Source organism: Vicugna pacos, chromosome 21, assembly GCF_048564905.1.
Source record: "Vicugna pacos chromosome 21, VicPac4, whole genome shotgun sequence".
NCBI lineage: Eukaryota > Metazoa > Chordata > Mammalia > Artiodactyla > Camelidae > Vicugna > Vicugna pacos.
In genome coordinates, this window is record NC_133007.1 from 30339135 (window position 1) to 30354832 (window position 15698).

A 15698-nucleotide genomic window follows, 5' to 3' on the forward strand; every position below is an offset into this window, starting at 1 on the left:
GTCAGGCCCAAATATCTCAACCTTTGGCTCAGAAAATGTGGTTGTTTTTGTATTCTATGTCTCTGCCTCCCAATATGGTAACCACTGGCCACATGTAGCTATTAAAATTTAATTCTTAAAATTTAAGTTAGTTAAAAGTAAATGAAATGAAAGATTCAGTACCTTGGTCGCACTGGGCATGTTTCAAGGGCTCAGTGGCTACACGTGGCTAGGGACAACTGTATGGGACAGCTCAGATACAGAACACTTTCGCCGTCACAAAAAGTTCTGTTGGAGAGTGCTGTTCTAAGTGTTTACTTATGCAGAGTCTTAAATAATTAAAAGATGGTCCGTCCTCAGCTGTTACTGGTCTCAGGTTAGATTTTCCTGGTTTCTCCTGATAGAGGAGGGAGGACTGGGCTGGGAATCAGATTTGAATTTCCGTCTTGTCTGTGGTGCTGTGTGACTTGGATTTGATCACTTAACCTCTCTGGGCTGTAGAGATCAAATTTGGGGACCTTTGGGAGAGGCGGTGTCCTGTCTTTCAGAATCATAGAGAGGAAGGTGAGATGTGGGCCAAAATAGATTTGTAGTGTTCCCCAGGCTTGAAGACACCATACTTGTTAGTGACAGAAAACATAAAAATGGCTGTGGTTCCTTGGACCAGACCCTAGGCATTTTCAGGGCGAAACAGTGTGCAAGGAAAGATGTTTTCCTGTCTCTCTCTCTCTTTCTCCTCCTGGGCCTGTGTCCCATCTCCTGTTGCTTCACTATCTCATCTCTCAGAGGAGAGGCTGGACACAATGGCCCAGAAGTTTCTTTGTACCAGATGCCTGCTTTCTGGGTCTCTGGGGGCTGCACTTGGGTTTGTCAGCACCAGGCCTGGGCTGGTCACTCCCAGCTGTCCCCGCCCTGCCTCTTGTCCCCTCTCCATTGTAAATCATTGCCCTGACCACGAAGCTGATGGCCCAACCGCCCCGTCACACCCGGCCACTGTGGGGAGGGGGTCAGTGTGCTCTGAGCCTCGGTCATCCCCAGCAGCAGGCATCAGCTCTCACAGAAGGACCCCCATCCCCAGCCAGACCTGGCTTTCTGAGCTCTGTGTCCTCACTCCAAATGACGCAGGTTAAAAACCAACTTTGATCTTTCAGGAATTGCCCGTGTAATTTACAAGGTGCTTAAGAAAGCCCTAGCACTGCAAATAGCTGAACAGGGACTCCTGATCCCCCTTCCTGGACCCCCGCTTGCTCAGCCTTCTCGCAGAATCCCTGCTAAGGCCGAGCCTGGGCGGCCAGGCAGGGAGGGGGCTCCTGGGCAGCGCGCATGCAGGGTGCTCAGGGCCAGGGCCGCTCCCCCACCTGCTGAGTGCTGGGAAGGGGAGGCTCGGCTGGTCTGAAGGGGCCTGGAGATTCCTTCTGCCCAAAGTTCTGTCCTGACAGGCACGGTGGCACCAGCCCCAACCCCGTCCGCGTGTGGGGTGCCCGATGAGACATGCCCAGAGGGGACCTGCCACCCACGGTCAAAGCCATGGGAATTCTGGGGGGAACCTTCGGCAGCGAGTGGCACCAGGAACCGCAGTGCCCGTGGGCCCCTCCCCACACCCTCCTTCCTCCTACTCCCCTAATTATTTTTCTTGGATGTTGTGAATTAAATCTTCCAGTAACCACAGGAGACATCTCTGGGTAAGGCCCTGCTCACATCTCCATGCGCCGATAGAAGTTGTTAAATGAATAATGTTGACTTGCGCTGGGGACCCAATTCTTTCTGAATATAATTCCCCTTTGAGTTCCGGGGAGCTTCCTGCAGAAACCATAAACATAATAAACACGTCTCCGTATCAGAGGTTGGTGATGCTGCTTCGAAGCCTTTTGGGGAAGAGAGGCGGGGAAGAGATAAATTAAAATTAATTTTTAAAAGAGGATCACGCCACAAGTCAGATGATCTGTCAGCTGGGATAAGGGGGTGGTTCTCAAAGGGGGAGCCCCGGGGCACCCCCACAGGAGAGGGAGCCCGGGTTGCCTGTTGAAAATGCAAATTCCTGGGCTTCACCCCGACCCCACCCCCGAATTAGAATGTGGGTGATGGACATCACAGCTGGGGAGTGACACCTGCAGATCTGGCTGAGGAAAGTGAAGTTTGGAGGTCATGGGTTAATAGAAGGAGCAGAGGGGTGAGTTTGGAGAGCCAGCTTCCTGTCCAGGTTCTGCCCTGGCCAACTGTCACCACAGCTCTTGCGTTTCACCTCTCTGGCCTGCTCTCTGTCTGAAGCACTGCCAGAAGTGGGTGGAGGTGGCCGGAGGACTTGGAGAACCATGCCCTTCCCTCTCCTGGCTCCTCTTCCTCCTAAGATCCCAGCCAGACTGTAGGAAGGGTGAGCTTGTCACCCCAACCCATGGGCAGGGCTCCGAGATGCTCCCCCAGTCACGGAGGATGGCCGTCCTCCCTGCTGTGATAGGGGTCTGGCTCCAGCAGGCAGGGTCCCACCTCGGGAGCATCTGAGGCTGTGGCCGTGTGCCCCCGGCCCCCTGTGTCTTGGAGGCACAGTGTGTAAGCATTTCCTCCCCCAGGAGAGATGCGGGGTCACCTCGAAACTACGTGGCTTCCAGCAGAGCCTGCTCACAGATGGGGTCAGGCAGCGTGGGGACTTTCCCAAGGTCACGACGCAATTTGCCGGCTGAGCCAGGAATAGAACTCCTGAGCTGGCCTGTGCTCACCCTGGGCTCAAATTGCTAGCCAGGCAGGTCTGCACGGAGAGCTGGGCGCCTGGGGAGGGAATGGAGTCCTAGATGTGGGCCAAGGGGAGGGGCCGGGAGCTGTCACCCTGAGTCGACAGGAGGGCCAGGCTGAGAGCTTTCTCCAGTGTCCCTGTCATCCCTGGGAGAGGAGACTAAACTCTAGGTGAGAGGCTGGTGCTGGGTGGGGCTGGCTGAGTTTGAAGCTGGGAAAGCTCTGATGGTGTGCCTCTTTGCGAGCTTCTTTTAAGGTCGTCGGGGAGCCTTAAAAACGACAGCAATGGAACCCCCGCGTTTGCTGCCCTGGCACCTCTGTGCAGAACACTGTACTTTTAGGGGGAGAGGTGGGCAGCCTTGCAGATGTAGGCTTCTGTAAGGGCTGTTAGGAAACACCCGTCCTCGTCTACTCTGGACAGGCGCTGAGCATTCTAGGAAGAGAGGACGTATATTCTGGGAGGTTCCTGGGTCCTGAGTTTATTTGGGGGCAAGAGGGATTCGTGCAGCATTTGTTGCTGATGAGGGCTTGCGTCCTCCCAGGGGCTTCTTAAATTCATTTAGATGAACTCAGCGAACACTTATTTAAGGGCTTGTGAGGGTCCAGAAATAAGGAAGACTGTTTTCTCTCCACCACTGGCTCAGCCTGGTCAGCACAGGACAGAAAGGAAAGAATTCCAGTGTGTCTAGACTCTTCTAGAAAGGCCTGTGTGTGAGAGGGTGGAGACGTGGGCTGGCACCTGGATTTGTAAGTTGTGGCAGGAGAGGTGGGCACGTGAGGTCCTGAGAGGCGAAGGTGGAGACATCCAGTGGGAGAGGAGCCCGAGGAGGTGAGGTCACAGGGCAGCCCAGGAGGGGACCCTGGAAGAGGGGGCCTAGCCTTTGGTGTCTGTCAGGAGAGCACTTGTCCCGAAGCCCCTGACCTGGCCGTGGGGGCCGAGGCTGGGTGAGGGCCAGTCCTCTGCCCACATCCAACTTGTGCAATTGGCCAATGATAAAGGCAACTGGGATTTCATTGTCTGAGTGATGGTTTAGGGCTTTAATGGCAGGCGATGGATAATGAATCCAGAAATGTCAGGAGCTCTGCCATCCGGAAAGGATGGGGTGGTGCGGGGAGAATGCAAGGGGAAGGGAGAGGAGGGTGCAGTTCTAGAGTGGAAGCTGGGTTCACACCCCAGCCTTAGCCTCCTGCGCCGAGAAGCCAAAGGCCTGGCATGCAGTAGGCACTCAGTAAATCTCAGCTCCCAGAGCCCCGCTGGCTACCCGGTGGGGGGAAGGGGCGGGAGCAGCCTGCTGGTGCAGGTGTGGGCGCAAACCCACGGGCCCCACGGGTGTGCTTCGGCAGGGCTGTTTGATACATAAAGAACTCTGAAGGCTTTTAAATGTGCAAGGAAAATCGGGGAATGTGGGCTCCCAGATAAGTTTCTGGGGGTCCTTTCAAGTTGTCGCTGTCGGGGACCCCAGGGGCCTGGCTGGCCCGGAGCCCTGTCCAGCCCCGCCTGGCCCGGGGCCTGGGGTGACTCGCCACCCCAGGGCTCTCCTGGGCCCGAGGCCTGTCCGTGTGGCCACTTGGGTGGGGGTCCTGGCGCCCTGTCCTCTGAGCTGATAGACCGAGAAGAAAGGAAAAGCCCTCACCGGGCTGGAGGACAGCGGGTTCGTTTTTACAGAGGAGGGTTGTTCCTGAGAAGCTGAAGAGGGAACCACCCGGATTTCTGCATCTGCTGGGTGTCCGGGCTCGGAAGGCGGAAGTGTGCCTGCCCCCGGGCACATGGGGCAGGGAGCTCCCGGGCGTTCTGGCTTTCGACCCCCGAAAGGGCCACGCTGGCCTCAGGTCAGGGGTCCAGGACTGGGGTCTCTCCTGCCGCTGGTGACCTCTGGGGGCCTAGCCTCCCCGTGCCACCCCACCCTCCCCTCCCTCCTTGTCCCCTAGGCCTGCCCAGGTCACAGCTGGCTGCTTTCCAGCCCGGGGCCAGGTGGCGGGAGCCAGCGGCAGTGCTGCTGCAGGGCAGGTGTGTGCCTTTCAGTGTCCTGACCTGCAGCTGCTCGGAGCCCACAGGGGCACGGCCTGCCTGCGCCCAAGGCTGGAGAACTGTTGATGGGGGTGAAAACGCAGTTGGGGGAGGGCAGTGCCAACCCCCAGCTCGAGGGCTCAGAGGCCCCGTCTGCGGGGACGGCACGGAGTGTGTTCCATGGGCTGAGCATGGAAAACGCCCTGGATGCAGAGAATGCTTGAACCTGACGGGCTTCTCTCGAAACACCCAAGGCGAACAGCATGAAAGGGAACTCCCAGGGGATGCTGGGGGCTCTGGAAACCTACGCCCTGCCCTGCGTCTCCCAGGACCAACCTGGGGGCTCTCAGATTGGATCTTTTTTTTTTAAATTGAGGTAAAATCCACACAACGTGAAACTAACCATTTTAAAGCGAACAGTTCAGTGGCATTTAATACCTTCATGAAGTTGTGCAACCAGCACCTCTGTCTCGGCCCAAGACAGTTTTCACCCCAACAGGAACCCTGTACCCGTTAGCGGTCCCTGCCCCGCCCCTCTGTCCCTGGCCACCACTAACCTATTGTCCCTGTGGATGTATCTTCTGGATGGACCTTCCCGTGGATGGAATCACACACTAAGTGGTCTTTTGTGTCTGGCTTCTTTCCCTTAGAATGCTGTTTTCAAGGTTCATCCGTGCTGTAACACACTCAGTATTTGCTTCCTTTTCGTGGTTGAATAATATTCCACTGGGTGGACAGGCTACATACAGGTTTTTAAAATCCACTGTCACTTGATGGACAGTTAGGTTGCTTCCATTTTCTGGCTGTGCTGAACATACTGCCACAAGCATCCATGTCCAAGCTTTTGTGTGGACACACGTTTTCAAGTCTCACTGTATTAATCCATGCTGGAGCATGTATCAGGACTTCACTTCTTTTTATGGCTGAATAATAATCCTTGGCAGAGATGGATGACACAGTTGTTTATCTAGTCATCCGTGGAAGGACACTGGGGTGGCTGGATGATCTTCAAAAAAATTTTTTTTATTGAATTGTAGTTGATGTACAATCTTTCTTTCTCTCTTTCTTCCTTCCTTCTTTCCTTCCTTCCTTTCTCTCTCTTCTTTCCGTCCTTCCTGCCTTCCTTTCTTGAGGTACAACACATTGAACCCAGGACCTCGTGCGTGCTAAGCATGCACTCTACCACTGAGCTAAACCCTCCCCTCCCAGGTCATTTTTAAGACACATCTCTGAGAAGGAAGTCCTAACTGCATACTGTCAACATTTTAAAAAAATGACAAAACCAAGAAATTTGGTGGCTCTCTCTTGCTCTCCTCCTGTCCATCCGGCTACCCACACCCTGCAGGTGACCGACCAGTAGTACTGACCCCGAAGCCAGCATGGGGCTGTGCCCGGGGAAGGGCTGGCATGATTCTCGGAGGGTCTGTGATGCCCGAAGGCCTCTAGCCAGACCCATGCTGCCCTGGCCCACGCCTCAGTCCCCCTCCCCCAGAATCGTGCCGGCGTGGCCTCCCTGCCTGCCCACCTGCTTCCTTGTAAAACTGTTTTATTTGCTGCCTCCTTGCCATCCATTTCCTTCTCACACCAAATGTAAGTAATTCTCTTGAGCTCCAGCTGTGTTCCAGGCACTGTGCAAGGCTCTTTCTGGTTTAGTGTCATGTTTCGTCCTCACTTTAAAGCTTGGGAAGGGACTGTGTTGCTTGCATGTCAACAGCTGGCAGAACTGGGGCCCAGCGAGCGGGGAGGCCATTTGCTCCGCCAGGCCGCAGCCCCTCAGGCTTAGCCCAGGGCTCTTTCCTCGGGCCCGCTCCCCACCCCACTCCCATCCCTCCCGAAGGCCAGTGGGCTCTCTCAGAAACCATGTTTTCAATTGGCTTTGTGGCTGATTCTGGAATGAGGTTGACACAAAGATGACCGGGAAGTCGTGTTTAGGAAGCGACGGTGAAGAAGTCAGCTGAGGCTGTGGGAGCTCAGCGGCTGGAGACGGTGGGCGGAGGGGTGGGGAGGCAGTTTCACCACAGCTGCCCGAGGCCTTGAATGCCAAGCCAGGAACTCAGCTGGCGCTGCTGGGACTGGAAGTACTTTCCTGCTGGGAACAGAAGCTGTGAGGACAGGTTGCTCCGGAACAGAGGGGATGTTTCTGGTTGGTTTTTGCTTAATTGACATTATTGAAACTGGCGCGTGTGCCGTTGATTTTGGCCACGTTTTCTGCCACCACCCCTCCACCCTGGAAGTTTCCGCTGCTGCCCGGGAAGGCAGAGCTGGGAGTCTGCACCCCATACCCCCTCAATGTCAGCCTGCCAGTAGGCAGGACGTGGAGCTGAGGCTCAGAGTGCTCTGCGATGTCATGAAAGCCGGCTAGAATAAGACCACTCAGGGGCATGTTCTCGCCCGGCTTTACACTGCAAATGTTGACAGTAGGAAGATGTGGCCAGGTTTCTCTCAAATATGAAAAATGGGAACTAGGCATGTGAGTGCGGAAATGAAAACTGCCTCTCCCCCCAGCAGCAGCGTGGAGGGGGAGGTGCCTGCCAGCCCCTGGCAAGCAGTTGACTTCTCTGAGCCTCAGTTTCTTCATCCGGGCAGTGGAGTGGCGCTGCCCCAAGGGGCCCTGAGCACAGCAGGGGTTGTGTCCTCCCACAGCTGAAAATCGGAGGTGAGCACACACGAGTGGGGAAGAAGCCCTGGGCCTTCCTTGCAAACTGTCTTCTTGCCAGAAGCTGCAGCCTGGGGGCCACTTTCCCCACGATGACTCAGCCAGCAGCCAGGGGGAGGGACGGGTGAGGGGGAGTGGCCTGAGGCTCTGCTTACCTGGCAGGGCCCAGCCAGGCCCACCACGAGGGTGTGGACTCCGGCCTCATGGTCTTGACCTGGAAAGGCCTTGTGACTCCCATTAAATGCCTGGGCCCCTGTGTGGGTAGGGAGCCAGGGGGGTTTGTGCTTGACCTGTGGTGAGGCCACCAGGCCAGGGTCTGCCAGTTGGTATCCTGCAGGGAACAGCAGGCGTGTTGTGGGGGTGGGGTCGCGGTCGCGGGTGGCAGAGAAGTTCAGAACTACCAGCCTCAGGACCTCCGTGGACCTCTGGCAGCCTGGGCTGCCTCCTCCAGGAGCCGCTGCCTCCCTGAGGGTCTGAGCAACCCCCTCATCCATCCACCCTCCCCTGCCATGGCCTGGCCCCGCTGTATAAAGTTTAAAGGTTTTAAATGCAAATATTTCTCTTTTATAGATGCCAGCTGTCTCCAGAGAGCGCGTTTCCTCGCTGCTCAACTTTATTGTCCAATTAGCTTCCCATATCTGGGTACTGGAGAGCCTAGGGGGCTGGGGGGGCGTGGGGGGAGGGGAGCACTGGCTCCAGCATCGGCTCTAGGGCTGGAAGCTGCCCCCAGGGGACTGTGTCTGGGGGAGGTTGGGGGGCCCGGGTCAGAGTGGGGAGGGGGTGGGCATCCTTCCCAAGTTTGGGGGGGCATCTTCAGATTCCAGGCAAGGAGAGGCAGGAGCTGAGCCGGGGCAGCTCATGGTGGGAGTATTCTTTTATTAAAAAATAAAAATAAAAGCAGCCAGCCCCGCGCACACTGGCTTCCTTTTAGTCCCTCTAGAGTGTCCCCCCTCCCCGCCTGCTTTCTAGCCGTGCGGCGGCTTCCCCATTCACCGGGGCTCAGCGGCTCACAAAGCGAGGCAATTAGAATTGAAAATCTATGCAAAACAGCTGTTAACTGATTGTAAAGGAGTGCAGCTGTGAGCTGGGTGCAGCTTGGAAGCCGGCGCTGAAAGGGCAGGAAATGTTGGGGCAGCCCAGGGTTAAGAGGCAAACTCCTGCCACCTCGTCCACAGGGGTCGTCTGGGCCTTAACCCTTCCTGCTCCCTGGAGGTGACCTTGGCCACTGGACAGCCAGCCGAGATGTCGAGGCAGTGGGGACTTCCCTGGCCAGGCCTAGACGTGCCCCCCGCCCCAGTCCCTGGAGAGCTTGGCTCCTCCCTAGGAGGGCAGGCCTGGGGAGGGAAGGGGAGGGGGAAGGAGAGGGGCTGCCAGGGTTTTCCCTCCCTTTTTATCCTTTCGGCGGGTCTGCGTGAAATGTGAGTGTGCAGAGGCCGGCTGGAGGCTGGGGCTGTGTCACTTCCCCACTGGGCACCGACTCTCTCTTGGGGGGAGGGGAGTCCGGGGCTCCAGTCATCACAGGGAGGCACAGGACCCCCCACCCCCCACCACCGCCCCTAGCTTGCTAAGGATGCGCTCCCTGGCCCTGACCCAGACCGTAGGGTGGCCTGGGAACCTGTATTTCGCACACTGTTCTCCCACCCCTCCTCTCCGTTATCTGAGACTCGCTGCCCTGTGCGATCTCTATCTAAGAGTGGGACGCAGTCCCTGGAGAGATGAATTCTAGAGGCAGGGATGGGAAAAGCCTTCTTGGAAGAGATAAGATTTAAGCTGGGCTTTGAAGAATGGAGAGGATTTCTGGACCAGTGATAGCTGGCTAGAGAGAGAAAGGGGACTTCAGTGTACAAGTAATGGAGGTTTGGCCACAGGGCAGGGCAGGAGGGGCTGGGGATGGAGGGGGCGGCTGGGCAGGCCCCTTGCCCCTCAGCCCTTGGTGCTCCTGGTGGTGCCCTCTACATCAGTGGCCTTGGGGTGAGTGGACCACTCATGCAGAGGGATGGCACAGATCCCAGGGTGCTGGGCTCTGGGTCCCTCAGTCCCCTGGAAGGGAGAATGGTTTTCAGACACTGGGACAGCCAGCAGAGGTGCTGCAGCCACCCCTTCCCCATGTATCTGCAGCAGAGGCTACGGAGAAATGTTGCTAGGTGTAGGCGACACCCCCAGTCTGGATCAGGCTTGGGGTCGAAATTGTGAGCCCTAGATGAGTCAATTAACTGTCTTGGGTCTCCTCACCAGGCTTTGTGATGGAGATCAGGAGGCCACCTTGCAGGGCCCTAGAGGATTAAGTGACAGGAGCTGAGCTGCCTTGGCACATGTTAGGTATCTGGTAAACGGCAGAAGGGAACCTCCCTTCCCACCCACACTGAAGTCCAGGTCCCTGACGCTTGTCTGCCAATTCAGATGCTGAATGGGGTGTCTAGGGTGATGGAAAAATGATGGTGACATGCAGCCCTTATGTGCTAGGAACAGCTGGTTAGGGTGGAGGACACTGTTAGACCATGAGTCCTGTGGATCGGTGGCAGGAAGATAAAGAACAGGACTGCAGAACCCCCTTCCCTGGTATCCAGGGCCCATCATAGACCAGGGGCTGGACCTGTGCTGAGACTCAGTGGAGGACAGTGGCAGGTAGTGCCTCCAACCCCTGGGAACCTTACTTGGCCCAGGACGGTCCCTGGGTGGTGGTGGTGGTGGTGGTGAGGGGTAAGTTGCCAACCCGCCCTCCTGTCTTCTCAATTCCTTGCTGCCTCAAAGTACCCCTCCTATCAGCACCCTCCCCCTTGGGCCTGGCATTTTCAGTTGTGTATCTGGGAAGGCTAGTGTGTTTGCTGAGTGACAAATGTCCACCATGTTGGTTAGAGTCAACCCTTTCTTCCCAGGAGATCCCTTGTCAGTCCCAGGCTTCAGTGGGTAAGTTTAACAGGCTCCTGAGGCTTTTCCTTAACTGAGGGCTTTTTCATGCCTTTGGCTGGGTAGGTTTCCCAAGTCCCAAGCTCCTGGATGTGGGCTGGATTTCACAAGGACGCGCCTGAGTAAGTGCTCAGAGCCAGGTTGAGGGCCTTCTGACCCCTGCTTCCTGCTCCAGGAGGCACTGTTCACTGACCTGAGTCTGGGGGTGCGGGCAGGCACTTGCCAGCAATCTATCGCCTCTGGTGAGCAGGGTCATCAGGGCAGGTGTCCTCAGTCTGGGAAGTGTCCCCCTACAGCCCCCCATAGGATTGGCCCCAGCCTTGGGTAAAACTTGCCCTCTTACACTGGACCTCCTCTTTCTGCCAGGTTTCCAGGCATATGGGAATGAGGGAGAGGAGTGCAAGGAGGGAGCACTTTGCCAAGGAAGAACTCACGACTGGCTGCGGGGTGGGAGCTGCCGAGGAGGAGAAAGAACACGCCTGGAGGGAAATGGAGGGTGGCCAGCCTGAGATTAGGAGTCAAGCTACAAACCTCGTTAGTGAGGAGTGCGCGGGCTGCGGGAGAGCAATTCCCACCCTTAAACTCGGAGGCCAGCTCCCGGATTACTAATTTCCTCCGGCCGGGCGCACTGACAGTGAGTGTCATCCATCTCCCCCGTGCCAGCCCGCCTGGTGGCTGCCAGCATTTTCTAGCCAGGGCACGCACAGCCAGCTCGCTGCTGCCTCCCGGCGGTCGCTGGGGTTGTCTGCAGCTCCCAGCCGCCTCCGCCGGCTGTGCTGCGAACTGGGAGACTCCAGGTGCGAGCAGTTCCCAGCCAGAAACCATCGCAACAGTGCCTACGTGACCTTGAGCAACTCTGGCCTCAACTTCCTCATCTTTGAAATGGGGCTCAGATTGCCCGTCTCGCAATCCAGTGTAACCAGATGTCTGCAAGAGAGGGATCGGCCAGTTCTAAAAAGTAGCCAAATGATAAACCGCAGTGGCCACCCCACAGATTTTTTGTTCTACCATTGTGATCCTTCTCAAACAGGTGGAAGAACTTGACCTTTCCCCAACACCACCACCGGGGGCCCCCCAAAGAAGAAGGGAAATAATCGCGAGTCCATGTCCTGGTGTGAGAGATTTGGAGGTTGGGCCTGGGTGTCCAGACTGGAGACTGGGCTGGGAGGAGACTGCTGGGCAGGTGCGAGTTGTTTCATTTGCAAGTTACTCCCCTCCCCCCACAGCCTGTAATCTAGGTGGGAAAGGGCTGGAACCGCCCCCAGAGGTTTTTAATTTTGTTTTTCAGGCCTTAGGCCGGTAGTTGGTCTCTCAACTCCTCCCTCCCCTCCCCCCACCCGAGACTCTAGACCGGGATGGAGGCACCCCTTCCCCCACGTCCTGGCCGCCAGGGCCGCGGTGAATATGCCGGCCACTGCTGGGGATAAATTACCGGAGGCCGCGCTGCGGAGACACTGTGTGGTGCCTAAATTAACAGCGTCGGGCAGAGGCCTAGGCCCCCTGGAGGGAGGCTAGGCCCGTAGCGAGGCGGGTGGTGGAGGAGAAGCGCCCCTCCCACATGGTGCCAAGGCCGGCCAGCGCCCGCAGGTAGGAGCCAGTAACGGCCCCCGGCCTCGCGGGTCCGTTTCCCTTTTCGTTTGTGGTCGGCCAGGAGACTTGTGCAAGGAGAGGGGCCGACCCGCGGTGGAAGGTGGATCAGGGGAATGAGTGGTTTGGGGGCGCCAGTCCGGGCTCTGCCCCTCGGCCCCCCGCGGGCACACAGGCGGGTTCTCCTCCCTGCTGGCGCGGGCTCCGAATGCTCCAGGCCCGCCAGCGTCATCGGGAACAGATGGATGGGGGGTGGCAGGCGCCCAGCGCTCCCTCCCGTCGCAATCCGGACTGGCGCGAGGAGGGAGGGAGAGGGAGGAGGGAAGGCGGGGGAGGCTGGGCCCGCGGGGACGGCTGCGTGCGCGCCTGCCAAGCGCGGCGCGGGCATGTCCCGGGGCAGGTTTGGGGCTGGCAGAAGCGCGGGCTGGCACCGGAGGGCGAAAGTTGAAACCCGCAGCGCGGCGCTAGGGCGGCTGCTTGGGGCGGTGCGGGAGGGGGCGGTGGGTACTGGTTTGCCTCCGGGCTTAAAGGTGTGAAAGCTGTAGATTAGAGAATTTTCAAAAGGAGTTGTACAGGGAGAGACCCGGGGGCATCTGAGCAACGCTGGGAGCTTTGGACGCCCGCGAGGTCAGAGCCCTGGGGCGCCGGAACGCGCCAGGGCCAGGGGCGTCGGGCGAGGCCTGCCCCATTAACCCGGCGCTTCCTGGAGACGCGGGCCGCGTGGGGGGTGGGCTCGAGGCGGGTCGACGGCGCCGCTGCTGGTGGGGGCGGGGCGGAGCCAGGAGGTGGGGAGGCTGGGGCCGCAGTCCTTCGCCGTGCCGCCTGTGGGTGCCCAGGAATTTCAGGACGCTCCCTGAGTCATTCCAGTCTGTCAAGTGCCTGGGTGAGGTAGGGTGGGGTGGGGGGGTGCCAGGAATGGGGAGGCGCTGCTCCGGGGCCAGAGGCCCAGTGGGTCGTGCCAGTTTCTGGAGGCGGGCGGCCTCGCCTCCGACCGCAACCCCAGCTACTTAATGATCCCCCTGGCGGAGCGGCGCCTCCGTGGACTCTCCAGCCGCTGGGACATGGGTTCTTAAAAGAACTACCCCCGCCCTTCCCCGCACTGTGGCCTTCCCAAAAGTTACTTAAAACAAAACGAGAAAGGGGAGTTCCTAGAATTTTGAGAGGAAGGCACGTAGGCCCGAGTTCTTAACATTCAGCCATTTCAAGTTGGGGTAGTAAGGGGTGGGGGTGGGGAGGATAAACGCACAGCCTATCTTGTACTACCCTCCCACCCCCAGCACACACACTCCGGCTCCGAGAAAGTTTTCCTCCAAAAGGCCTCCAGGAACACGTGAGTTTATCCGTTCATTCCTTGTTGGGCCTGCTTGTTCCAGACAGTTTTAGGCGCCGGGGAAGCGGTCGTGAGACGCACAAGGGCTCTTCTCGCTTGGCGGGCGTATTGGAAGTGACTGCTCACTACTTTTGGACTCAAGTGGCTAGGCTTGGACACCAGTGTATCGCGGACCCCTGACCAGTCGAGCCAGGGACCCCCGAGAGCCTGAGGGTGGCACTTCCCCTACCAGCTGGTGTCCTCGGCTCACCTGGCCGGCCTGGCTGGGGAGGGGCGTGTGCCTGCGCGGGTGTACCCGGGCGTCCGTCGGTGCGCGCGCGCGTGTTTGCGGCTGAAACCCGACGCCTCCCGCTGGCTGAGGTCAGGGAGCCGGGAGCGAGCCAGTGGCCCGGGAGTGGGCGGCGTTGCGCTTGGGTGTGTCCTCGGCGGCGGCGACAGCAGCAGGTGTTTCTTGGCCCGGGCCCCGGAAGCTCCACCTCCCCAGCGGGCCCGAGTCGTCGCCGCCGCCGAGCAGCCCCGGGTGAGATAAGCAGTTTAGACAAACACTGGGCGACGGTGGCTCCAGCATGTGTCAGCCGAGGCGGAGCTGCGGGGCCCTGGCATGAAAGGTGAGCGCGCCGCTCGGGGCAGGGGGCGGGGGGGGCGGTCTCCGCGCTCCCTCCCTCCCCAGCGCCCCCCTCTCCTCCAAGTTCGCGGGTTCCGCGGGGGCGGCCGCCAACGGCTCCAGGGCAACTTCCCCCAGAGTGTGAGCGGCGATAAGAGCTGAGCGGACAGGCAAGCGACCAAAGCACCCCCCCGCCCGCGGCGGGTCGCAGCCTGGGCCGCCTGGCTCCGGGTGGGGGCTCGAGCCGCCGCAGGCTCGGGCTCGGTGGCTGCGTTCAGCGAGGGACGCTTAAGAGCTCGCGGGTGGGGAGCTGGGGGGCTCTCGGTGAGCTGTCGACACTCTGAAGCCGGAGTGAAAACTTTGCGGCGGCGGGGGAGGGATCGAGGGGGGAGGCGGTGCGTCCCCGTGGCAGGTGCTGGCGGCGGCTGGGGAGGGGGTTGCTCGCCGCCTGGGGCTGCGCCGTTTGGCTTTTTGTCTTGCTCCCCTCCCCCTTTCCTCGGAGCGAGGGAGACCGCCGGGAGGGCGGGACTGCAGCCTCCCAGGTCTCCGACCCCCACGCCCTGCTTCCCAAGGGCGCGCCCCGGGCTCCGTCGCTTCTCTCCTCCCTCTGCCCACCCCTCCCCCCACCTCGTTGGAGCAGTTCCCCTGCCCCTCCCCCTGCTGAAGATGGCTGCCCCGGCCTCGGAGGTGGGAGGTGATTGCATCCGCTGCCCCCTACTCGCGCTGCCCTTTTTTCCTCCCCGGCCCTTCCTGCCCCGCCTGGATGCGCCTCCCCGCCCCCAGCTCGGCGGCCGCGCTGATGGGCGGCGAGTGGCCCGACCGAGTGGAGCCGATTCAATTATATTGCAGCACCAGAGACACCTCCTCGGCCGCCCGCCCGCCTCTCCAGCAGGCTAATTAAATTCCCTTCGTGGAGGCGGAGCGGGAGTTGTGCTCACCCTCCGGAGCTCTGGAGGGGGGGCCGGGGACCACTTAGGAGTGCGCAGTGGAGGTTGAGTCGCGGGTCTTGGGGAGAAAGGGTTTCCCGGATTGGATGAAGGGTTGCTGGGACGCCCCCACGTGATGTGCCGGGGCTCCTTGCTCGAGCGCTGGCTTTAAGTTTGGAGGGCTGTGCGCTCGGCGGGGAAGCACCTGCTGGGTGGTGGATACCAGCCGAGTTGAGTCGATTTGGCTCCTGTTTTGTAAACTAGCCTTTGTCTGCGGAGTGCGTCTAAAATACATTAAACCCTTGTTAACCCCTGCAGTGCCTTATCTGGGGCCCACACAGGCTGTGGTTTGGAAACAAAAAGCGGGACCACCAGACGAAAAAAAAAAGGGCTGCTTTTGTGAAAGACTGGAACAAAGGGCCCAGCGGATTCTGGGTGGGAACCTCCCCGCTTAAGCCGATTTCCAAGCAGAGGGGCAGAGGGTCAGAAGGTCTTGGTGAGGCACTTAGAAATGTCCCCTGGTTGGCTGGCTGGGTCCTCTCCCCTGGGATTCTGCGCTGCCAGCCCGCCCGCCCGCCCCCCGTGGAAAGTGAAGGGACCAAGGTGAGCAGGCTGCCTCTGGGTGTTAGTTAGGCTTGGGGCATGTAAGTGTTGCTCAGCCTGTGTTTACGGGCTGCCTCCACCCGTAGGGACGGTGGAACCTGACTCAGCTGGGCCACGCCACAGGTGAGGGGGCCCAGGGCGCAGGCTCCGACTGGCCGCCTGTGTGTCATCCCAGCTGCTGGCTGTTCAGGGGCGTTACCGCCGTGCCCTGGCCCTGGTGGACTAGGAAGCTCGCAGGCCTGGCTCAGAGATAACAGCTGCATGGATACTTCACATCAGCCCCTATCAGTGCAGCCCTGATGCCAGGGTGAGTGCTGTGGGATTGGCTTTTGTCACATTGTCTCAGAGCAGGAGTAGACCCCGCACTGCAG

General features: G+C 59.2%; 1 protein-coding gene across 10 annotated transcripts in view; it reads left to right on the forward strand.

Annotated features, from left to right (window-relative positions):
- Positions 1-15698, forward strand: part of GSE1 (Gse1 coiled-coil protein) — a 172891-nt gene that overhangs the window by 109959 nt on the left and 47234 nt on the right. For 2 of the 10 annotated variants that reach the window (XM_072946733.1, XM_072946747.1), the window contains exon 1: positions 13253-13802. The exons of 3 other annotated variants lie outside the window; for them this stretch is intronic. Coding sequence is in view for 2 of the 7 variants with exons in the window: in XM_072946747.1 (XP_072802848.1) it covers positions 13796-13802 (7 nt within the window). In the remaining 5 variants the exon portion in view is untranslated. Of the gene's footprint in view, positions 1-12933; positions 13195-13251; positions 13803-15698 lie in introns of those variants that run through there. 5 more of the 10 variants (XM_072946738.1, XM_072946737.1, XM_072946748.1 and 2 more) reach the window with 4 other exon arrangements.